The 23,101-nt window shown below is 61.1% G+C and overlaps 5 protein-coding genes across 8 annotated transcripts; 3 read left to right on the top strand and 2 right to left on the bottom strand.

Annotated features, from left to right (window-relative positions):
• Window positions 1–65: 65 nt before the first annotated feature.
• On the bottom strand, window positions 66–3,287 carry RPUSD4 (RNA pseudouridine synthase D4). The gene is made up of 7 exons (XM_064634435.1): window positions 3,038–3,287; window positions 1,874–2,039; window positions 1,471–1,672; window positions 1,198–1,291; window positions 973–1,123; window positions 639–736; window positions 66–518 (listed from the first exon to the last, which is right to left on the bottom strand). Exons 1-7 carry the CDS (start codon window positions 3,197–3,199, stop codon window positions 333–335), a joined length of 1,059 nt encoding a protein of 352 aa, XP_064490505.1. The 5' UTR covers window positions 3,200–3,287; the 3' UTR covers window positions 66–332.
• Window positions 3,288–3,339: 52 nt separating this feature from the next.
• On the top strand, window positions 3,340–8,894 carry HYLS1 (HYLS1 centriolar and ciliogenesis associated). The gene is made up of 2 exons (XM_064634436.1): window positions 3,340–3,390; window positions 7,993–8,894. The coding sequence occupies exon 2, from the start codon at window positions 8,017–8,019 to the stop codon at window positions 8,737–8,739; it is 723 nt and encodes a 240-aa protein (XP_064490506.1). The 5' UTR covers window positions 3,340–3,390; window positions 7,993–8,016; the 3' UTR covers window positions 8,740–8,894.
• PUS3 (pseudouridine synthase 3) lies at window positions 3,543–11,130 on the bottom strand. Of its 4 annotated transcripts, none has more exons than XM_064634426.1 (5): window positions 10,983–11,130; window positions 6,633–7,063; window positions 4,986–5,539; window positions 4,487–4,677; window positions 3,543–3,883 (listed from the first exon to the last, which is right to left on the bottom strand). In XM_064634426.1, exons 1-5 carry the CDS (start codon window positions 11,113–11,115, stop codon window positions 3,639–3,641), a joined length of 1,554 nt encoding a protein of 517 aa, XP_064490496.1. In that variant the 5' UTR covers window positions 11,116–11,130; the 3' UTR covers window positions 3,543–3,638. The 4 variants fall into 4 exon arrangements, with proteins under 4 accessions (XP_064490496.1, XP_064490500.1, XP_064490497.1 ...); XM_064634430.1 differs by lacking the exon at window positions 10,983–11,130 and adding an exon at window positions 8,796–8,877; XM_064634427.1 differs by lacking the exon at window positions 10,983–11,130 and adding an exon at window positions 7,144–7,986.
• DDX25 (DEAD-box helicase 25) lies at window positions 11,106–16,961 on the top strand. The gene is made up of 10 exons (XM_064634431.1): window positions 11,106–11,336; window positions 12,042–12,177; window positions 12,264–12,356; window positions 12,441–12,543; window positions 13,186–13,300; window positions 13,645–13,822; window positions 14,406–14,643; window positions 14,825–14,987; window positions 15,099–15,287; window positions 16,462–16,961. Exons 1-10 carry the CDS (start codon window positions 11,114–11,116, stop codon window positions 16,524–16,526), a joined length of 1,503 nt encoding a protein of 500 aa, XP_064490501.1. The 5' UTR covers window positions 11,106–11,113; the 3' UTR covers window positions 16,527–16,961.
• A 485-nt stretch (window positions 16,962–17,446) lies between these two features.
• Window positions 17,447–23,086, top strand: VSIG10L2 (V-set and immunoglobulin domain containing 10 like 2). The gene is made up of 12 exons (XM_064634422.1): window positions 17,447–17,911; window positions 17,993–18,346; window positions 19,160–19,444; window positions 20,085–20,360; window positions 20,512–20,793; window positions 21,064–21,324; window positions 21,422–21,715; window positions 21,800–22,102; window positions 22,313–22,435; window positions 22,509–22,533; window positions 22,609–22,727; window positions 22,813–23,086. Exons 1-12 carry the CDS (start codon window positions 17,836–17,838, stop codon window positions 22,887–22,889), a joined length of 2,475 nt encoding a protein of 824 aa, XP_064490492.1. The 5' UTR covers window positions 17,447–17,835; the 3' UTR covers window positions 22,890–23,086.
• Window positions 23,087–23,101: the final 15 nt, after the last annotated feature.

Genomic DNA, 23,101 nt, shown 5'->3' with positions numbered 1-23,101 from the left:
TGCTCAAACCTGCCCAGGGACTCAGTCCCACCCGGCCTGAGCACAGAGACACACAACACCTTCCCTCGAGGGAACCGGAGCCTTTATTGCTCGGAGACAAGTCCAAAACATGGATCAGGCAGAGCCCAACGTCCATCCAGCCTCGTTTGTCTAAACTAGAGGCTCTTCAGTGTGCCCAGCTGCCTTCCTGTGCCAGAAGCACACGCAGGCACCTGCTCTGAATCCAGCAACACCAGCCTACAGACTGTAGGCTTCACCCCACCGCTGGCTCCAAGGCGGGCACAGCCACTGCCACGTGCTGGACGTCAGGAGATAACCGGCCCCACTCCTCATCAGTCCTTAGCAATGTCCAGCTCCAGCTTCTTCAGCGTTTTTTGGAAGAAGTGGGGTGGTTTGCAGACGAGGTCTATGGGCTGGCCCAAGGGCAGGCAGAGCCGGTGGGCGTGCAGGTGCAGGGGCAGGTGCCGAGCCTTGCTCTGCTGCAGCTTCAGCCTCCTCAAGGTGAGCACAGGAAGCTTCTGCAGCAAGGATGAAAACGTCCCTTCAAAACCCCAGCTCTCCAGCTGGGACATGAAATCCCCGGCCCACAGGGAGCTGGGGGACACAAGGGGCTGGATCCAGTGCAAGATCTGCCCTACCTGGGGTGCCAGCTTGCTCCAATGCGAGTATTTGTGATCCCCCAGGATGGGGCACCCCAAGCCATAGGCCAAGTGAACACGGATCTGGTGCTTCACCCCTGAGGAGAAAACAGAAAGAGGAGAAAAGTGACATCCAGCCGTGCCAGGCCTCACCTCCCACCCACCATCCTCAGTGCTGGACAAGGCTATGCCAAAATTGCCGGCAGCCAGAGAACAGCTCAGCAGCAAACCATCGCCCCAGTGGGGCTTATTCCCAGAGCCTTGTCCCAGAAAGGATTCCAGTCATGTCTAACGATGAGCTGCCACTTCCCAGTGCTGCTCCTGGCCCCCTCACCGGTGATGGGCTGGAGCTCCAGCAGCGAGCAGGCGGAGGCGCCGGCCAGCCGGCGGTACCGCGTCACCGCGCTCTCGGCGCTCCGGTTCCTGCGGATTTTCACCACCTTCCCATCCTCCGGACACAGGCGGTAGTTGGGAGCCAGCGTCATCTGAAGGGCAGGGAGAGGGTGAGCCAGGGGAGGCAGGAGGGAGTGCCAGGGGTACCAGGCTGGAATGGGCTCACCTTGTAGTGCGACTGGTGGCTTTGCACCTCCTTCTCCACGATGGGGATCTCCACGATGCCCTCAGCAGGGTCTGGGTCCCCCAGGACAATTGCCCTGGGCAGGGAAAGCACAAGTCTGTGGGGTGTCACTCCTGCAGGAAGGGAGCCCTCCCCTCAGCCCTCTCCCACCACGCAGCCCTATAAAACACTGCTGCCCCCACATCCTGAGGACTGTCCCCTCGCCCCTTCCTCAAACCCCCTTCGCAGCCCCTTCTCCACCCAAACCCTTCCTACCAGTAGATCTTCTCCACCTGACGGGTTTTGAAGAGCAGCCGGACCTTGTCCGCTGTCTCCCTGTTCCGTGCCAGCACCATGACACCCGTGGTCTCCTTGTCCAGCCGGTGGCAGAGGTGGAGGGGCTCAGCTCTCATGTTCTCCAGCATCTTGGCCAAAATGGGCAGCACGTCAGCGATGCAGTTCTTGATGCCGGGGCCGCCTGTGTGACCCACAGCAGGGCAGTGAGGGGAGTGGTCACCTCCCCATGCACCCTAAACCACCCCCAAGGTATCCTGGGGAGGGGAAGGCTGAGATCTGACAGTGAACCCTCCCTGGGAAGAGAAACCCCAGCACAGGGAGGACAGAGACAGAGGATCCTGTCAGCACCACAGAGCCATTTCCACTCCCCCCTCTCCCTCACCATGCACAGGGAGCCCGTAGGGTTTGTTGATCACCACGATCTCCTCGTTCTGGTACACGGTTTCCTGCTTGAGGATCTTGGCCAGGACGTTGGGGTGAACCCGCTGCAGCTGCTGGCTCAGCGCGGTGAGCTCCCGGAGCTGTCGCTGTGCTGGATCCTTGGGGATCTGAGGAGAGAACAAGACACTCAGCAGGGGATAAACAGCTCTTGGCTTTCACACAGAGCTCCAGTGGGACCTCTAGCAACTCACTGGCCTTCTGTGTGTGCGTGTGTCATGCCTGAGGGACAGGGTGGCATCCAGAGGGATCAGGACGAGCTCGAGCAGTGGCCCATGGGAACCTCATGGGGTTCAACAAGACCAAGTGCTGGTGCTGGTGCTGGGTTGGGGCAACTCCTGGGATCGATCCAGGCTGCGATGAAGGGATGGAGAGCAGCTCTGGGGGGAACGACTTGGGAGTGCTGGTGGGTGAGGCTGGATATGGTGGGTGAGCCCTGCCCTGGGCTGATCCCACAGCGTGGGCAGCAGGGCAGGGGGGGATTCTGCCCCTCTGTCCCCTCAAGTGAGACCCCATCTGCAGAGCTGCCTCCAGCCCTGGGATCACAGCACAGGAATAACGTGGAGCTGCTGGAGCGAGTCCAGAGGAGGCCACAGAGATGCTCCAAGGGCTGGAGCCCCTCTGCTCTGGAGCCAGGCTGGGAGAGCTGGGGGGGTTCACATGGAAAACAGGAGAGTCCAGGGAGACCTGAGTGTCCCTTCCAGTGCCTAAAGGGGCTCCAAGAGAGCTGGAGAGGGACTTTGGACAAGGGCCTCGAGGGACAGGACAAGGGGGAATGGCTTCCCACTGCCAGAGGGCAGGGTTAGATGGGATATTGGGAATTCCTGGTTGTGAGGGTGGTGAGGCCCTGGCACAGGTTGTCCAGAGAAGCTGTGGCTGCCCCATCCCTGGAAGTGTCCAAGGCCAGGCTAGACAGGCTTGGAACAACCTGGTGTAGCGGAAGGTGTCCCTGCCCACGGCAGGCGGTGGGATGAGATGGGCTTTAAGGTCCTTTCCCCCGCTCCATCCCGGGATGCACCGCCCGAGCCCGCTCCCGGGACGGCCTGCGCGGGGCACGCCGGGAGTTGTAGTCCAGCCCCTAAGGCCCAACCGGCCGCTCCCCGCTCACCTCTCGCCGCTGCCCCGCGCTGCTCCTCAGCCGCTCCGCCAGCTCCTCCGCTCGCAGCCCTTCGGCCTCTCGCACGCTCCCGCTGAGGCCGCGCACCGCCCGGGCCAGTCCCGCACCGCCCCGCCGCCAACACTGCCGCGCCACTCCGCCCGCCGCCGCCATCTTCCTGCCCGCTTCCCCGCGTGCCCCCGCCGGCCAATGGCGGCGGCGCCTTGGAGGGCCTGTCCAATGGGGAGGGGCAGTGAGCTGAGTGACAGCCGCGCCGCCCAATGGCAGCGGGGCGGGGGTGTTTAAACGGCGACAGCGGTTGCGGCCCGTAACGGAGCGGCGGGAGCGGCGCGGCCGGGCCGGAGGTACCGGGGGCGACAGGGGTGGGGGGCCAGCCCGGTGTAACCCAAAATAACCCAGTGTAACCTCAGCAAGCCTCACTTTGCTGCCCCGCTGCGAGTTGACGGTGCTGCGCCTCCCTCCTTCCCTCCCCTCCCAGGGTAGGACACAGCACTGCTACAAGAGATTTCTTGAGATTTATAAAAAACCAGCACCGAAGAAACGCGCTTTTTTCCCCAATAACAGTAATAAAAAGAAGTGCCGAGGCGCCCCGTCACTCGGTGTCCACGCAGACCCTCTTGGGCGGCTGCTCGGGGGCTGCGCTGCTGCCCCGCTTGCCCTCGGGGGGCTCCTGGTCCCCGGGCACCCCCGGCCCCCGGGGGGGGTCGATGCGGCCCCTCCGCACGAAGTGCTCGATCCGAGCCTCCAGCCCCTCGCACCGGGGCCGGGCCAGCAAGGGCTTGTAGGTGCGGGCTTGGACCCCCTCCACGAAGCTGCTGACCAGGCTGCTCCCCGGACCTGTGACATCATGGAAGAAATACGTTTAATTACCTCGTTCTTTCATTTTTTTTTTAACCAGTTACCCCTCTAGTTCACAGAATTATATATGTAGCCTTAAGCTGCGCCAGGGAAGGTTTAGGCCGGACTTTATGAAGAATTTCTTCACAAAAAGGGTGATTAGATGTTGGAATGGACTGCCCAGGGAGATGGTGGAGCGACTGGCCCTGGAGATACTCAAGGAAAGACTGGATGTGGCACTCAGTGCCGTGATCCAGTTGACATGGTGGTGATCGGTCACAGGTTGGACTTGATTTCAGGTCTTTTCCAACCTAATTGATTCTGTGAATCCCAGAATGGTTTGGGTTGGAAGGAACCTTAAAGACCATCTTGTTCCGGCCCCCTGCCATGGGCAGGGACACCTCCCACTAGCCCAGGTTGCTCCAAGCCCTGTCCAACCTGGCCTTGGACACTTCCAGGGATCCAGGGGCAGCCACAGCTTCTCTGGGCAACCTGTGCCAGGGCCTCCCCACCCTCACAGGGAAGGATTTCTTCCCAATATCCAATCTAACCCTGCCTGCTGGCAGTGTGAATTCCAAGCTGTTCCCCAAACTCCCCCCTTACCTTTGCCAGTGGCCATGGGAGCAGTGTCCAGCCCTGCCAACATGTCCCGAAGCACGTGGGTTTTGACGGCGTGGCTGGCCCAGAGCTGCTGCAGGTGTGTCACGTTGAAGCCCTGCACCTCTGGGTCGTAGAGCCACTGCAGGTCTGGGAACTCGCAGTCGTACAGGACCAGGGGGAACTCGACTGCCATGCTGGGGACAAGGACAGGAGGTGGGCCCACAAAAAGGCTCAAGAACAGTGGATCTGCCACAGCCAGCTCTGCCCTTCACAGAACTCCCTTTCCCAATAAAAGCTGACTTAATTTTCACCAAATACTAAGGACTAAAGCCATTAAAGCTTTGTCTGAGAGCAAGACAACAGAGGTCCTTATGGACACATCCCAGGCTGGCAGCCTACTTCCATGCTGGGAGACTGCTCCATGTGCTGGCAGGGACATGGCTCGCCAGCAGCACTCCGGGTGCAGCCATCGCTCTGTCCGGTTTTCCAGAGCAATCCCTACCTGTACTGCGGTTTCCGGGGGTTCTTCTCCACGTCCAGCAGTTCGTCGATGATGTCCGGGCTCTCCATGCCCTGGCCGATGAGGAAGAGCACGGCCATCATGCAGCGGACCTGGTGGTACAGGAACGCCTGCCCCGTCACCTCGAACTGGCACAGCCGGAAGGGATCCCGCAGCCCGGGTTCTCCCCCTCTCTCCACCCACGTCACGCGGGCGCTGAGGATCGTCCTCTGGAAGTTGAGCACCCCGTTGGCCACGTCCATCTTGCAGAGGTTGCGGAAGTCGTGGGTGCCCACATAGCGCTGGGCAGCGCTGTCCATGAGGGCCACGTCCAGCTGGGCGCAGGGGAAGAAGTACCGGTAGGTGCGGCGCTGGCAGCTGAAGCGGGCGCTGAACTCCGGCGCCACGGGGGCCCAGGCCAGCACCCGGATGTCAGGGGGCAGCACCCTGTTCAGGATGTGGGTGTAGCGGAGCTCCTCCCGCTGCCCCTCGCCCGCGTGCCCGTTTTGCTGCTGCCCCTCCGGTGGCAGGCTGGAGCGGAGATCCAGGGAAATCACCTGCAGACACGAGTAAAAGCCAGGATTAGAGCGCGGATGGATGGGCGCAGCGGCGTGTGGAGCCAAGTCTTCCTACACCTCTGGGAAATAAACCCAGGATCTCCTACAGATGAAGGTGGCTTCAGTCGGGTGATCCTACCATGGAGCTGCGAGTGCCTGTGCTGAGGAGCTGAGCAGATGCCACAGATTCCATTAATAAAACAGGCAAAGTTGCAGGCTGCCTACGTAGCACGGTCTCAGAACAGCTTCAACTTTAGTCACTGGGTTTGGGTTATAATGTGCTTTTTTTTTTTTTTTTTTTTTTTTGAGCTAGAGGTGATGACTTGAAGGCAGTAACAGCCTGGCTCTCTTGGAAACCTGGTGTGGGAACAAGTTCATTCCCAGCGCGGGCGCCATGTGCTGAAACAGCACAAGAGGAGGCACCAAGTGCCCTGATTTCGTGCGGCTCATCCTGCCATGGAGAGCAGAGCAGCCACTCGAGGCCAAACCTATGCCAGCTCTGCTTCCTGCACCAGGAGGGAAGGAAGGAGAGCGGCCCAATGGTGAAGCCACCACGGCTGTGTTCTCCCCAATGGCTCAGCCAGCCGGGTGGCTCCGTGCCCACCGAGCAGGCCAGCTCCATCCCCTCCCTCCAGCTCCCACTCCCACGCTCCCTTCCGCTGGCTGCAGCTCCTCTCAGACCCTTCTGTGCAGGAATTCAGCTGCCTGATGCTGCAGGAAGGGAGCCAATTTCTGGGGGTTTTGGATTTTGGTGGGATTGGAGAGTTAAATCAGCTGAGAGGGCCCTGCCAAGGACAGAGCATCGCCCCTTTTTGGGCAGCACTGAGCTACTGGAGAAGCTGCAGCCTAAACCATGTTTTATCCTCCTAAAGCAGGGCCCTGGAAAAGAACTTGAACTAATATGGGGGACAAAACAGCACTAAAACACTTCAGGGGTCTGAAATAGTCTTTCCACATGCAGGAAAGCCATTGCCAGGCTCACTTCCAGGGGTAAGAGCTGATGGCTTTTAAAGAACAAATCCAAGCTGTGCTGTGGGACAGCAATCCCACTGGATCTCCATCCCACCCGGGAAAACCCACAGGAGATGCTGACCTGCCCAAAGGCACTGACTCCCTTGTCCGTGCGCCCACAGCGATGGTAGTTGGAGGTCTCTCTACTGTCCACCAGCCGTGTCTTCTTCAAGGCTTCAAAGAGCTTCTCCTCAATGGTGTTGGGGGTGTTCTCCTGGCTGGCAAAGCCCTGGTAGCCCCAGCCCAGGTAGGCGATGCGCAGTGCCACGTGTCTGCGGCCGTGTGCGCTGAAATCGAAGGGCCTTTGTTGGCGTTTTTTGGCTTTCCCAGGGGCCAGAGCAGCCTCTCTCCTCCCAGTGCCCTCCTTGTCATCCTGGAGCTTCTCCTGCAGCCGCTTCACCTCTGCTTCCAGCTCCTGCACCCTCCTCAGGAGCCCCTCGTGGTCAGCAGCCATGCTCTCCTCGGCCATAGCCACTGCCCTGGAGCAGTTTGTTGCTGGTGGATCCTTGGGGTCTGCAGGGAAAGAAAAAAATTGTGGATTTACATTTTTATGTGGTTTTTATTGCACCTCTAGGCTGGCTCTGCAAAATAACCTTTATCCACGGAGTCGGTTTTTATCACCTGAGCCCCACCGTGTTCCCAGCAGAGCATGGGCAGGGCCATGGGGGCTCAGCTCGGGCAGCCTTCATCTCACTCCAGTCTCTTTTTTTGGAGTCTTTAATCACTCCTCTTCCCCCAGCCGACGGGATCCGCTCCGTCAGCGCAGCACGTTCCCGGCGAGCCGTCACGGAGCCTTCTCACTTTCACACCTGCATCCCGCTGCAGACAGCGTGCTGACGGCTGCCACTCATCCCGCCCCACCATCTGCTCCCGCCCCTCCCAGCGCCACCAGGGGCTCCTGCAGCTCTTCCAACCCGCCTAAAGATATCCTAAGCCTGTGCTGGGAGTGGGATCTGTGTCCAGATCCCTTTTTGTCACAGGGCTAGAGGTTTACTCGAGGTTTACTATCACCAGACTCATAAGCAAGCATCTAAACATGCTGTGCTGAGCCTCCTCCTCCTCTGCAGAAGTAGAACACCCTCTCTGATGTCCCTGGATTAAATCATGACTAAATAGTGTGGATTTAGAAGCACAGGTACAAGCAGAAAACCATTAATCTCTCACCCAGTGCATGGAACTTGCCCTGTGTTTGTCAAGCAGGACTTAACTGACCACATAACTAATTCTAGTGGAGTTTTCCAGCAGGAATTAAGGGCTTGTGTTTCTGCTACTGTAGGGAAGAGCCTTCTGCTGGCGGCAGGAGATTCAGCAGTGCTCTGAGAACATGCCCAACCTAAATCAACACCCCTGAACCCAAACATTTGAGTCTCAGAGCCCCCTTTGACACCTTTAGCCAGCTTGAACATGCTGCAAGACATTAACTCTGGTTTCTTTTTCTGCAGAGTCCACCCGGTTTGGTGGGAATCATGGAGGGGACATCGGGCGCCTGGCCGGGAGGCAGCGAGGAGCTGGCACGTCCCCGTGACGACCCCTACGCCGATGCCTCCATCGTTTGTGGGGCACAGTCAGACCTTCCAGTGCTTTCTGAGAATCAGAGGAAAACCAGGAAGTTGGTGATGAAGAGGAAGGTGCTGAGGCACAGACCCGATGGAATGGTGGAGATCTTTGATGAGTCAGTGAACAATGAGCCAGGGTGCAGTGCCGAGCAGTGGAATACGGGGCGTTCCAGGGTTTATATGGAGGACACCATCTCCGAGGGGGAAATCAGCAGCGAGGACCTGGAGGAGTGCATGCCCTGTGATGATGAGTGGTTCCTTGAGGTCAGCCCCTGCTCTCTCCTTGAGGATCTTGGGAGACGGAGCACGTCTCAGCACTCCGCTCGGGTGGGATCGCCTACGTCCTACATTCTTCCGCAGGTTGGCAGACGGAAGAAAACCGACCCAGTGGCAAAATTCCACGGATACAGACAAGACTGGGAGAGATACAGCTTCCCGGGGGAAGATCCACACGATGATCTGCGCTGGGCCATCCGGAGGCAGATGGCCCAGCCGGGAGAGCCACCCCGGGCACCCAGGCGCCTCGTGCCCAACACGTACGTGGTGCCCACGACCAAGCAGCGCGACGCCCTGCGCTTCGGCGTGCGCCGGGACCTGGCCCAGCGCCTCATGCCCCGCAAGGACGCCTCCTAGAGCCACAGCCCCCTCTCCAGCACCACCGCTTTCCCCTCCTCAACAGCCTCCATCACCTGGAAAATCCCCTCGCCGCATTCCAGTTCTGCTGTGGAGGAGGTTTGATTTGCGATGTCTCGGCAGCGTCTTTTCCTTTAATAAAGCATCTGCAAACACTCCTTGTCGTTCTGTGGGTTTGTTAGAAACTCCACAGGCAGCATCTGTTATTCCAGACTTATCCCTGCTCCACCAAACTCTGCTCCCTTGGCCTTATTTTACCTCATTTTTAAAATAAGGGAGCTTTGGGATGAAAGTAAGGTAGTATTAGTGTTATTACTATTATTAGCGTTAATTTTTTTCCCAGGTATAGGGATGGACTGAAAACATGGCAGTTCTGGCGCAGGAAAAAGTCCCCAAAAGCTGAATGGGATGGCTGGAAAAGGGAGCGGGGAGGACAGGACACAGGTGACAGCTGCAGCCTGGAGCTCTCTGTCCAGCTCCCACCAAACCTCCTCTGAATGTGATCCCAGATGGGAAACACACAGGCCTGTGTGGTTACCCCACACTGGGGGTGTTCTGGCACCCCAGGGACCTTCCAGGGTTGGGGTCCCTGGCTTTCCAGCACCCTGTGGACCCCATCCACCTATAAAGGGAGTTTTGTCTCCCAGAACCTTAGAGACTTCCCTCCAAACCCTATGGGGGACAGCACCCTCACCCTACAGGGTCCCTGCTCTTTCAGCACCCCAAGGACCGCCCCATAAAACCCTATGGGGTCTCTGTCTGCAGCAGGGGACCCTCCCTGCTCCATGGTTCCTGTGCCCAAAACCCCAGGGACTCCCCAAAACCCTATGGGGTCCCTGCATCTCCATCACCCTGGGGATACCACTCCCCTTCTGGTGTCCCTGTCTCCAGCACCCAGTGCAGGGGTCCCTGTCCCCAACACCCCAGAGAACCCCCCAAAACCCTATGGGATCACTGCATCTCCATCACCCTGGGGCACCCCTCACCTCCTGACCATAGGATCATAGGCTGCTGACCCCTACCTTATGGGGGGGCTCCCTGTCCTCCAACACCCCAGGAAGCCCCCAAAACCTATGGGGTCCCTGCATCTCTATCTACCTGGGGACAGCCCTCCCCCCTTGGTGTCCCTGTTCCCAGCATTCGGGGAGGGAGTGTGTCCCTGTCCCCAACACCTCAGGGACCCCCCAGAAACCTATGGGGTCCCTGTCTGCAGCAGGGGACCTTCCCTGCACCATCATCCCTGTTCCGAACTCTTCAGGGACTCCCACTATCCTATGGGACAGGCTCTGTCCCCAGGGATCCCCCAAAACAAAATGGGGACCAGGGCTGGCACCCTATGGGGTCCCTATCTGCAACAGGGGACCCTTCCTGTTCTATGATATTGCTGTCCCCAACTCCCCAAGGACCACCCTATAGCAAGGGAGTCCCTATTCCCCAGCAGTGCAGGGACTCCTCAAAAATCTATGGGGTCCCTGTCTGCAGCAGGGGACCTTCCCTGCTCCACAATCCCTGTTCCCAGCTCCCCAGGGACCCCCACCCTATAGCGGGAGGTCTCTCTCCCCCGGCACTCCAGGCATCCCCCCAAAACTCTACAGTGTGCCTGTGTGCAACAGCAGGAAACCCTCCTGCCCTACGGGGTCCTTTAAACTCTTCAGGACCCTCCACCCTACAGCGGGTGCTCTCTGTCTCCCAGCACTCCCAAAACTCTACGGGGTGCCTGTGTGCAACAGGGGACCCTCCCTGCCCTATGAGGTCGCTGTCCCCAACTCCCCAGGGACCCCCACCCTATAGTGGGGCGGGGTCCCTGTCCCCCAGCACCGCAGGGACACCCCCAAAAAACCTATCAGGTCCCTGCCCTACGGGGCCCCTGCCCACAACTCTCCAGGGACCCGCCACCTTATAGTGAGGGGTCTCTGTCCCCCAGCACTCCAGGCATCCTCCCAGAACTCTATGGGGTCCCTGTCTGCAGCAGGGAACCTTCCCTGTCCCCAGCTCCCCAGGGACCCTCCACGATAGAGTGGGGGGGTCTCTGTGCCCCAGCACTCCAGATATCCCTCCAAAACCCTGCGGGGTCCCAACAGGGGACCCTCCCCGCCCTATGAGGTCGCTGTCCCCAACTCCCCAGGGACCCCCACCCTACGCGGGGGTCTATGCTCCCTCGTTCCCCCAGTCCCGCCGTTCCCCGTCCCCTTTCCCCATCTCCGTCCCTATGCCCCGTGCCGTCCCCGTGCCCTGTGCCGTACCGGTTCCCCGTGCCCCGTGCCCCGTGCCATACCCGTCCCCGTCCCCGCTCCGCACCCGGGGCCGTGCCCGCTCCCGCCGGTGCCGGATGTTCCCGCCCCGTCCGGCGCCGCGGGCGCTGTGAGGCGGCTCCATGGCGGAGGCGGGGCGCGGGCTCGGCAGGTTCGGCCCGGCGGGCCCCGGGCCCGGCCTGCCCTGCCCTTGGCCCGCGGCCCCGCTGCGCCGCCCGCCCTCCCGCTTCGCCGGGCTCGCCTGCCCTCAGCTGCACGGCCGGGGCCCGGCCCGCGGGCTCGGCCCCTTCCCCGCGCCCCCCGCGCCGCCGGCGCTCGGGGCCGAGGCGGAGGACGAGGAAAGAGGTGGGTCCCGGAGCCCCCCGCGGAGCACGGACAGATTGCCCCCGCCCGGGGCTGCAGGGGAGAGGGTTCAAATCACAGGCCTTTTGTTATAAACTAAAACAGCAGAAGTTCCGCCTCGGCGCGAGGAAGAACTTCTTTCCGCGGAGGGTGGGACAGGCCCCAGGGAGCTCGTGGATTCTCTCTGGAGACATTCCAGACCCACCCGTGTCACCTGCTCCAGGTGACCCTGCCTGGGCACGGGGGGTTGGACTGGGTGGTCTCTAGGGGCCCTGACAGAAAATGGAGCTGCACAGAGTTCGTTTTTCAGGACTTGTCCACTGATCCTTTTCGGTGTTCCCCTTTTATTCATGTTCTCTCGTAAACAGCACCTGGTGTTTTTCTTTAGTTAACCAGAATTCCCAGGATCATCCTAAACCAGTGCCTCAATCCCACACATTCAGCTCACATCATGTGGTGGCTGTGTTCAGGCACGAGAGAAAAACACACGCGTATCATGCAGACCATTGAAAGTGGTTTTCCACTTTGAGAAACACAACATTCTCTCTTTCGAAGCACTTACCCAAGGTCGATCCTCCCTTTCAACTCCAATTAGCTAAATGCAGGTGCAGAGTGGCTCTGCTTGCTCCCACAATCTCCAGAGGTCCCTCGCAGCCCTAACGATTCTGCCATTCCACTTGTGTTATTCCACTTGCTGCCTCTCCCCAGTGCCGCTGGCGGAGATCTCGCTGATGAACAAGCTGATCCACACGTCCCTGGTGGAGTCTGACCAGCACGTGGAGATCCTGCAGCGGGACCCCAGCTCCCCGCTCTTCTCCGTCAAGACCTTCGAGGAGCTGCCCCTGTGAGTAGCCACAGCCCCTGGCCTTGCTGAACGCCATCGCCACTGGCCGCCCTCACACGGGCCCTTGGGATGCTTTATTTCCACAGGAAGAGGGACCTCTTGCGGGGGGTTTACATGATGGGCTTCAACAGACCATCCAAAATCCAGGAGCAGGCTCTGCCGCTCATGCTGGCATACCCGTGAGTAGGAATGAGAACCCCGGCTCCGTGTGGCATCCCAGTGCTCTGACCCCTGTGCTCCACTAAGCTGCTTTTGCCTTGCAGGCCCCAAAATCTGATTGCCCAGAGCCAGTCAGGGACAGGGAAAACAGCAGCTTTTGTCTTGGCCATGCTGAGCAGAGCCAGTGCCAACGAGAAATACCCGCAGGTAACGCAGGACAGGGAGAGCTGATGCAGGAGGGGTTGGCCCAAGTGCCCAGAACACTGCCGAGGCCAGAGCTCTGGGCTTTGTCCCTGTCCCTGTGTGGCTTCACCCACTGGAGGGGGATGACAAACCCCCAGGGGCTGTCACAGTGGCAGGTAGGACTGAAGGCACAATGCCTGCCCCAGGGAGGCACTTTGACTTGCCAAAGCGGATCAACCCAGGCTTCATTTGCCCTGGAATTTAAATTTTGAGGACCAGCTGTAGACACTGTTGGTTTTCTGGTGGCTCAAACGCCCCCAGTCCCCTCTCTGAGCGCAGAATCAGCTTTGCCTGCTGGTTCCTGCCATGTTACATCTCCTCTCATGTGCATGGGGTGACTGAACCAGGGCGCAGGAACGAGCTGTGCCATGCTTCCAGAGGGGAATTTCCTCCTCAAAAACAGCAACAGTGGCTTCTTTCTGCCCCCATGGCTGGAGCTGAGAACACAGGCCAGCTTCCAGACCTCCAGCCATGCCCGGCTGCCCAATCACCTGTGCCTCAGTGCTCTGCAATGCTGCTGTGCTCCTCTTGCTGTCCCTGCCCTCGTTGCCAGCCCAGCGTGTCCCATCCCGGGCCTGACAGCTCCCTCCTCTCCTCTCCCACCAGTGCCTCTGCCTGGCTCCCACCTACGAGCTGGCCCTGCAGATCGGGCAGGTGGTCCGGGCCATTGGGAAGTTTTGCACTGACATCAAGGTGAACTACGCTGTCCGGGGAAACCGAAGTGAGTCCAGCCCAGCACAGCTACTGGGACTGCCCCAGGAGTGGGAAGGGAGCATGGGGATCCCCTCTTAGAGCCTGGAGCTACCAGGGACCAGCCAGATCTCCATGAAGGCCAATAAAGCAGTGTCTGTGTCCCCCTCGCCTGCTGAGGAGGCTTTTCCACCATCTCTGGCTGCTCTAGACTCCCCCTTCCCACATAGGGCTGGTCCCACCCCAAAGGCTGCAGGGAAGTGTCGTGATGACCCCTGGAAGGCATCACTGAGCAGCCAGAGTCTGACTGAGCCGAGGGGAGCAGCAGAGAGCTCCGTGCCTGGAGGCAGCCAGGTGCGTTTTTCCCTCTCGCAGTTCCGAAGGGCACGGTGCTAGAGGAGCAGATCATCATCGGGACGCCGGGCACCACGCTGGACTGGTGCTTCAAGCACCGCATCCTGGACCTGACGAAGATCTCCTTGTTCGTGCTGGATGAGGCCGACATCATGATCGACACGCAGGGCCTCTCCTGCCAGAGCATCCGCATCCACAGGTGAGTATCCCTGACGGCTGGCATCCCGCTTCCCTGCTTTCAGACATGGTGCTGAGGGGGCTTGTAGAGGGGTCCAGGTCCAGGTTCCCCTAAAACCACATCTGCTGGACACATGGCAAGACTTTTACCTTCCTTACCTTTCCTTTGAGCTGTTGCAGCTTGGAGAATCGTGGAATGGCCTGGGCTGGAAGGAACCTTAAAGCCCATCTCATTCCAATCCCCCTGCCAGAGGCACAATGTCTTCCACTAGACCAGCTTGCTTCAAGTCCCATCCAAGCTGGCCTTGGACACTTCCAGGGATAGAGCAGCCATAGCTTCTCTGGGCAACCTGTTCCAATGCCTCACCACCCTCACAGCAAAGAACTTCCTCCTCAGATCCAATCTAAACCTCTTCACTTTCAGTGTGAAGCCATTCTCCCTTGTCCTGTCACTCCGGGCTCTTGTAAAAAGTCCTTCTCCATCTTTTTCATATGCCCCCTTGGCTTCCCTTTCCATCGCAGGCCACACAAAATCAGCTTAGAGTTTATGTCCTTCTGGACAGAAGCCACTCACTGGGACTGAGGAGGCCTCTCTCCTGTCACAGGGCTCTTCCCAAGAACTGCCAAGTGCTGCTGTTCTCAGCCACCTTCAAGGAACCCGTGCGGGCCTTTGCCGAGCGGATCATCCCCGACCCCATCGTGATCAAGCTGCGCGAGGAGGAGCTCACGCTGAGCAACATCAGGCAGTACTTCATGGTGTGCCAGAACTCAGAAGAGCAGTACAAGGCCCTCTGCAACCTCTACGGCAGCTTCACCATCGGCCAGGTCATGATCTTCTGCCAGGTAATGTCCCTGCCCAGGAGAGCCCCACACTGGCCCTTGGGGATGGCAGGAATGGGTCCTTCTGTGGTGTGGAGACAAGACCCCAGGGGGGTGTTGAAATTTGCTGGGAGCTCCCTCAGAAGGAGCAGGGGATTTGGGAGGGGGGGCAGTTCTGGGCCTCAGCCTCTCCCCGCGTGCCCAGACCCGGAGGCTTGCAGACTGGCTGTCAGAGAAGATGAGCCGGGATGGGCACCAAGTGGCCACGCTGACGGCAGAGCTGACGGTGGTCCAGCGGGCCAGCGTCATCCAGCGCTTCCGTGAGGGCAAGGAGAAGGTCCTCATCGCCACCAACGTCTGTGCCAGAGGTATCCTGGGAAACCCAGCATCCCTCGAAACACACCAGGCCTGCGGTTCTTCCGCCTGGATGCCGTGGGACGAGGCGATCCCTTTCCACAGCCCCTTTCCCTTTCTTCCAGGGATCGATGTGCAGCAGGTCACCACCGTGGTGAACTTCGGCCTCCCCAGGGATTTGGATGGAGAGCCGGATTTTGAGACCTACCTGCACCGGATTGGGAGGGCGGGACGCTTCGGGCACCGCGGCATCGCCTTCAGCATGGTGGAGAACGAGACCGTGGAGCTCGTGCACAAGATAGAGGAGCATTTCCGTGAGTATCCATGTGGATCCACTGCTCTGGGAGGCTGGGCTGGGACTGTGATCCTCCCCCTCGAACCGTGCGGGGCTGCTCCTCTGCCCAGGGCTCATCCCACTGGCAACAGGTGACAGATGCAGCTTTTAGGGTGATTTTTTGCTCCCCAGCAGCCAAATTTTCCGAGAAACAGCCCCACAGATTGTGTGCAACTCACAGGGGATGTTACTAACACCCAGGATGCCTTAGAACCTCCTATTTTTCCCCTCCTTCAGGCATTTTTTCTGCCTTTCCCTGCAAATCCTTGTCCCAGGGGACCTGGTGCTGCGGCTCAGCTTAGCCCTGGCTGTGGGACAGGAGCTGGCAGCTGTGGAAATCCTTCCTGAGTGGAAATAGATTGTCACTTGTCAACATCAAGAGGATTTTCATGGGATTTGCCAGATGCCGTGGCTGTACCAATTGCTTTTTGAATCCCAGTGCCTGACGTCCCTGTGATTTTTAGGGGAAAAAAAGAGTTATGGAAACCTTTTGGAGGGCAGAAAGTGCTGTTCCTTCCTCAGCTCCGTCCTTGGAGCTGCTCAACCCTCTTGGTTCCTTTAAATTTCCACTTGTCCTTTAAACACCAAGCGAGCCTGTGGTGGACACCAGGCAGGGAATACACGAGCCAAATAGTCCAACGGAGGTTGTTCCCAAGCAGTAGAAGCAATGAGCAGCTGGAATAACTGGGATGTGCATGAGCCCGACCACAGCCATGGCCAGAACGAGCCAAAGGAGCGCAGTGTGAGGATGAAAATCAAATGGGATGGACTCCTGGCGATCTGACTTGTGCTTTTTCACATCATGATGTTGGGATTCGAGGACACGAACCTTCCCTGTCCCGCGTGGCTGCGGAGGTGGGAGCAGGGAGCGGGAGCACATCCCCAGGCTGAGCCTGGTGTGCTGGTGCTGCAGGGCCACCTCTCGCTCTTGCTGCCATGCCTCAGCTGCTGCCCTGACTCTGTTCCCCTCGGGCTTCCTCCCAGCTGATTTCCCCACTGATCCAGTTCCCTCCCCACTTCCTCCTGGCTGATTTCCCAGTGGAGGGAGATGCTGCAGCGAGCACTCCAGGAGCTTCCCAGGTGGCACGGGGCACCAGCTCAGGGGGCACAAGCTCTGCTCTCACCTCCTGACAACAGCTCTTTCCTTCCTACAGAGACCACGATCAAGCAGCTGGACCCATACGACATGGATGAGCTCGAGAGGCTTGCAGCTGAGTGAGGAGTGGGGATTCACTGGGGAATCCGAGTTCTGGTTCATGACAGGAGGAAAAGTTACAGGGGAAAACTTCCCGGTTCTCTCGTGTTCTGAAGCTGTTGAGTTTCGTTGTTGCCTGAGGAGATGCTGGGGCAGACCTCATCCCGCTAGATGGCAGCAGGAATCCACCGCTGCCATCCCCAATCCCGGGGCCGATATCCAAGTGTTTGGGGTCCTGGTGGGGCAGGGAGCGAGATTGGACCCCTGGAGGTCTGAAATCCAAGTGTTCGGGGTCCCAGCAGTGCGGAGAGAGTTGTTGGACCCTGGGGTCCCAAAATCCAAGCATTTGGGGTCCCAGCAGTGTAGGGAAAGAGGTTGGACCCTGGGAGGGGCCTGTCCCCAGCCCAGGGGTGTTTGTGCTTTTGTTAATCTTTAATAAATAAATGGTTTGTAATCCTCGGGGTGGCTCCTTCCTTAGCAAAATCCCCTGAAATTTATCACCTCTGGAGGGAGGGTTGTGTTGACAATGGTGACGTTTCCCAGATCGGCCACTGCCCTCCACTCCCCTCATCCAAATTTCTTCCCAAGCCTGACCTGCAGGAGCACAAAACAGGAGGCACGTGGCAGCGGGAGGGGGGCCCTGGCTCTGCAGCCCCTCACCACCAGCTTTAACCCCTTTGGGGCATTTCAAGGCCTGAAACCTCTTTGTGGGAAATCTCACATTCAGTGTTAACAGTGTAATTGTGGTAATGAACAATTCTAGTTAAAGAATCGGGGAGGGGATGAGAGATGGTGGGTCATTTTCCAGACTTTCCTGGGTGTTGCCAGATCCCTCCCCCACGTGCACCCAGAAATCCCCCCTCCGGGGCTCTCAGGCCCCCCGGCATTGCGTTACGGCGCGGCCGCCCCCATGAATGTTTGATGGGCCGGGGCTCGGCAGGGAGCGGGAGATGAAATATCAAACCCCACTCCTGGCCCGGCTTCCCTGGCTCCAAACCCCCCGCCTTCGATCGCGGTGGGGTGGCAGTGTATCTTCCCCCTGCTTTAGCCAAAAAAAATTGGGTGGGGAAAGGGAGGACTCAGGAATTCGATTCCCCCACACGGGGAAGGCGAGGATGCTGCCATTGCTGCCGTGAGCACAGCTGTCCTCAGCCCCGAGATTGCAGGGGCTGAGGTGGCAGCAGCAGCGTCGGGTTCCCCCCTGCACCGCCAGGTTGATAAATAATTAACGGTTAATCAGGGCTGGGCCTAATTACCTGAGAGTAACCGGAGAGGAGATGGGGCCGGAGAGCACAGCCCTGCTTCAGGCAGTGCCGGTGCCGGACATGGCGCCATGGAGCGTGGCCGGGCAGTGCCGCCGCCTTGGAGGGGGCCCTGGATCCTGTGCCTGCTGCCAGCGCTGGCAGGGGGTGAGCAGGGACCCCTCCCCGCATTCCTAGGTTGGGGGGCAGGCAGAGGCCTGACCTGATGGACACGGTGCCCCGGGGCAGGGCAGCCGCTGGTGGCCGGCGAGGCGGCCTACGAGGAGTGGCAGGTGACGGGCGTGCGAGGCCGGGCGGTGGAGATGAGCTGTGGGCTGGTGGCCGCGGCCCCGCCGGCCGTGGTGTTCTGGAGCTTCACACCGCGGGGAGAGGGGCCACCACGGGCCGTGGCCGTGGGCTCGGGCCGGGACGTGGTCGTGGCCCCCGGCACGGGGACGCTGGGCCGGGTGACGCTGCGCAACGGGACGCTGGAGCTGCGGGAGCTGCGCGTGGCTGCCCAGGGCCGCTTCCTCTGCCAGGGGCTCTTCCCGGAGCGGGGCCGGCTCCGCGTGGGATACGCCGCCGTCCTCCTGCGTGTCCTGGGTAAGCCCCCACCGTGGCCACCCTGAGGGGCCCTGCTGGCCATCAGTGGCTGGCATCGTGCCCCCCTGCACCACGATCAAGCAGCCCCTCGCCCAGTAGCCAGCAGAACTGTCCACTGGCCAGTGGAACACCCCACTAGCCAACAAAGGGCTCCACCAGTCAGTAAAGCATAGCACTAGTCAGCATAGTACCCCACTAGCCAATGAAGGGCCCCACTAGCCAATGGAGAGCCCCACTAGCCAACAAGGTGGCTCACTAGCAAGTGTAGCACCCCACTTGCCAAAAAAGCACCCCACTAGTCAGCGGAGTACCCTGTTTGCCACTGTAGTCTGCCACTAGTCAGCAAAGCCCCTCAATAGCCAACATAGCACCCCACTAGCCAATATAGCATCCAGCCAAGGTAGCTCAACATCAGCCAACATAGCACCCACCAGCCAACCAAGAGCCCATTAGCCAACCCAGAGCCCAACTAGCCAGCCCAGCACACCACTTGCCAGTGAATAGTGCATCCCCCTTGCCCCCAGCCAGTGTAAACCCCAACTAGCCAATGTAGCAGCCCACTAGCCACCCCCATTTCCTTGCCCTGGCCACCCCAGCAGCCCACCACCCTTAACTGGTCTCGGTAGCCACTCCACCCAGTCCCCACGCCCACAGCCAGGAATGCCCCTCACTAGCCCATAGGTGTCCTCACTAGCCATCCTACTGGCTGCTGCAGCACCAGTTGTTCAATCATCCGGTCTGGGAGGGGGGGACAGGAGGGCCCTGAAGGGGCCCTTCTGTCTGTGGGGGCTGCTCACAGCTCAGTGTCCCCAGTGCCCGTCTCCAAGCCCTTCGTGCGGCCGACGGCGGCGGCGGCGGCAGAGGGGGCGGCGGTGGCCCTGACGTGCACTGTGCGGGAGGGGACGGAGCCGCTGAGCTTCTCCTGGCAGCACCAGGAGCCCCGGGGGGGTCCCTCAGTGTCCCCCGTGGGGCTGAGGGGCTCCGGGGCAGAGCTGAGCCTGACACCCGCCAACCGCAGCCACACAGGCTGGTACCTCTGCACCGCGAGCAACGAGGTCAACAGCCACACCAGCGAGCCCGTCTACCTGGACATCGTCTGTGAGTGCCCCAGGCACCACCCTCGTGGGGGGCCTCAGCCACCAGCTGGGGGGGCATCTTCAGGGCTGGGGATGCCAACATGGCACATCCATGGCATGTCTGTGGCCATCATGATGCTTCCATGGTATGTCCATGGCATGGCCATGGCCACCAAGCACCCTGCCACCGTGGCACATCCATAGCTACCGTGGTGCATCCATAACCACTATGGTGCATCCATGGACATCATGTACTGGGATGCCTCCATGGCCACCATAATGTGTCTATGGCTACCATGGTGTGGCATGTTGCCACCGTGATGTATTCATGGCCAGTGTACGCCCCACCACCATGATACCTCCATGGCCACCATAGCCTGTCCATGGCCACCATGGCCACTGTGTGACCACCGCGTGCCATGCTACCAAGGCATGTCCATGACAACTATGCACCTTGCTACCTCCATACCTCCCAGGCCACCATGGCACATCCGTGGCCACCAAGCACCATAGTATGTCCCTGGCCACCAACCCCCATAAGTGGGCCCTTTCTAGGGAGGCTTCGCTGCCCCGTTTCCCACCAAGAGGAGGATGCCCCGGGGAGGGCTGTGTCCCCTCTGTTGGGACAACCCCGTGGCTAAAGGACCCCTGTGTGCCCGCAGACGGCCCCGACGAGCCGGCCATCAGCGTGGAGCCCTTCTCCCCCGAACAGGGGGGCTTCTCCGCGGGCGAGTGGGAGGATGTGGTGCTGAGCTGCCTGGCTCCCTCCAACCCCCCCAGCCGCTACGTCTGGCTGCACAACGGGACCCAGGTGCACGTTGGCCAGACCTACGTCATCGCCGCCATCGCCCGCGCCCAGGCGGGCACCTACACCTGCCTGGCCGAGAACACCCACCTGCAGACCCGCACCCAGGCCACCATCGTCCTCACCGTGTACTGTAAGTAACCCCGTGGAGGGGGGGCCAGCGGGGCCCCCCGGGGTGAGATGGACCAACGCAGCTCCCTGGTGAGGATGTGGGTGCGAGGGGCAGTTCGAGGAGGGTTGGGGGGGAGCCCCCAGCCTCCCCCAGCGCTGATGGTCTCCTGCAGATCCACCAGCCGGGAGCCCCAGCTGCTCTGCCCTGGCCACGGGAGACCTGCAGGATGTGGCCCTGCGGTGCCGCTGGCTGGGGGGCTTCCCCCTGGCCCAGCTGCGCTGGGTGGGCTCCCTTGAGGAGGAGAAGGAGGAGGAGGAAGAGGGGGTGATGGGGACCAGTTTTTCCATGGCCACCAGGATCCAGCCAGGGGCAGCCACAAGGAACGGCAGCTCCTTCTCCTGCCTGGCCTCCCACCCTGCGCTGCCGCAGGGGGCTGCATGTGGGACCACCCTGTGTGAGTGACGATGTGTCCATCTGCCCCCCAAGCCCCTTCCTGACCCCCCGTGTCACCCCAGAGCCGTGGTGATCCCGTGCCATGGCCACACCACGGGATGAGCACCCCAGGGTGCTGTTGCCTTTGCTGGGACATCCAGCACCCCCAGCTTGCTCCAGAATGGGGGTCCTCAGGGTGCAAAGCCGTGCAAAAGCCCCCCATGCCCTTGGGAGGGGGGGGTGGTATCTGCTTTTTGGCAGTGCCCCGCCCCGACACCGCTCCATCCCGCAGGGGTCCCGCCGGGCAGCCCCACCTGCGCGGCAGCGGCCACCAAGGGTGACGAGTACGTGATGCTGCAGTGCCGGTGGGAGGGGGGCACGCCACCCGTCACCCTGCAGTGGAGGGACGGTGGGGGCCGGGCCCTGGGGGACCCCACACCCTCCACCGCCGTCCTGGTGCTGAGCACCGAGGGCAGCCTTGGGGGCCGGGAGTTCGTCTGCGCGGCCGCCCACCCGCTGCGGGCCCCCGGCCCCGACTGCCGCCTGCGCCTGGGTAAGCCAGACCCGTCCCCGGTGCTCCCACCGTGCCACAGCGGGAGTGTTGGGGTGGCACGTCCCTGCCCACAGTGTCCTCCCTTCTCGCCGAGCAGAGGTCCCCGATCTGGAGGCGGCGAGCGAGGTGGCGGTGCTGGAGGGCGGCGAGGCGCTGCTGACCTGCCGGCAACGTGGCACCAGCGCCAGGCTCAGTGCCACTGTGGCTTGGTACGACCCCAAGGAGCGGGAGGTGACACAGGGGCTGGCCAAGTACCGGCTGGAGCAGGGAGAAGCGTGGCTCAACCTCACTGTCCTGGATGCCGAGTGGCCGGGGGACGGCGGGATCTACCGCTGCACCGCGACCAACGCCGTGGGCACCGCCAGCCTCCCCGTCCGCCTCCGCGTGGATCGTGAGTCCTAGCAGGGCTAGGGGGGGTCCCCCAAGGTGGGCTGGTGGCGTCAGCCCCCTCCTGCCGGGTGCCATCTCTCCGCAGGGTACCCGGCCCCCCCCAACGTCACCATCAGCAAGCTGCGCTACACGCGGGCGCGCACCGAGGTGCAGCTGGAGTGGCGGACGCAGGGCACCGGCAACCTCACCGGCTTCGTGGTGCAGCGGCGCCAAACCAAGAAACCCCTCCGAGAGGCGCCCAGCCCCTGGGAAACGGCCGCTGGCAACATCGAGCCCCACTCCCGCGACCGGCGCCTGGGGGGGCTGGACCCCGCGGTGCTCTATGCTTTCCGCGTCCTGGCCGTCAACCACCGCACGGCCGGGCACCCCTCCGAGGTGCAGACGCCAGGTGAAGTGGGCAGGGGCTGCTGTTCCATGGGGGCAGAGCAGGGTTTGAGTGGAGAAGGGCAACGTTTCCATCCCGGTGGAGCTGAGGAGCTGAGTGCGAGCAGCCGTCAGTAGGTTTTCAGAGCGAACAGGCACAGCCTCTCACGGTCCCTGACGTTTCTGGGCTCTGCCCGTCCCTGCTGCCTGCCATACTCTCTCTGCTCTCTTCCAGCTGAGCCTCCCTTCGAGGCCTACCCGGCGGTGACGGGGGCGGCGGTGGCCGGGATGCTGGTGGCCACCGCAGCGTCACTCCTGGCCGTGCGCTGCATCGCCCGCCACCGGGAGGCTCTCCCACGTGAGTGCCAGCCCTGGGGGGGTTGTGGGCTGGAGCCTTGACCCCCACACCTCACGTTCTTCTGTCTCCCCAGGGCTGCACGACCTGCTCTTCCGCACGTGAGTGCCCAAATCCCTCTGCCCCGCTGTTCCCCCGCCCTGGCGCCAGCGAGACCCCGCATGTCCCTCCCCCAGGGCCGGTCCTGGCGCCCAGGAACCCGTGGACACGCCGGAGGATGCTGAAGCAGCCGCGAGCGGGGAGGAGGAGGCAGCGCCAGCACCGGGAGAAGTGCCTGCCCCCAGCACAGCAGCAGGTACCCGCACACTGGGGCGAGCCGAGGGCTGAGCCACCCGCCCCGGTGACACCTGGTGGCACCGGGGTTCTCCCACCCCTTGCAGAGCAGCTCTCGGCACCGCCAGGCACCACCGATGACCCACCAGCTGATGTCACCATCACCGCGACGGCGACGCCGTGACCACTCCGGCTTTTTCCCCTTTATTTCCCTTTGCTCCTCTCGTCCCACACCAGGGGACGGCAGCGCCCACCCACCTGTGTCACGTCAGGCTGGGAGGCAGCTGGCTCCGAGTGCCGCACCCGGAGAAAGCCCCTCTGGCTCAGCCTCGGGCCTGCAGTTACCGCTGGAGCTAAAATAAATATTTAGGCTACAATAAATAGTTTCTCACCGAT

Source organism: Pseudopipra pipra, chromosome 23 (genome assembly GCF_036250125.1).
Source record: "Pseudopipra pipra isolate bDixPip1 chromosome 23, bDixPip1.hap1, whole genome shotgun sequence".
Classification (NCBI taxonomy): Eukaryota; Metazoa; Chordata; class Aves; order Passeriformes; family Pipridae; genus Pseudopipra; species Pseudopipra pipra.
Note: the sequence above shows the minus strand (reverse complement) of the source record. Positions and strands in the feature narration are given on the sequence as shown.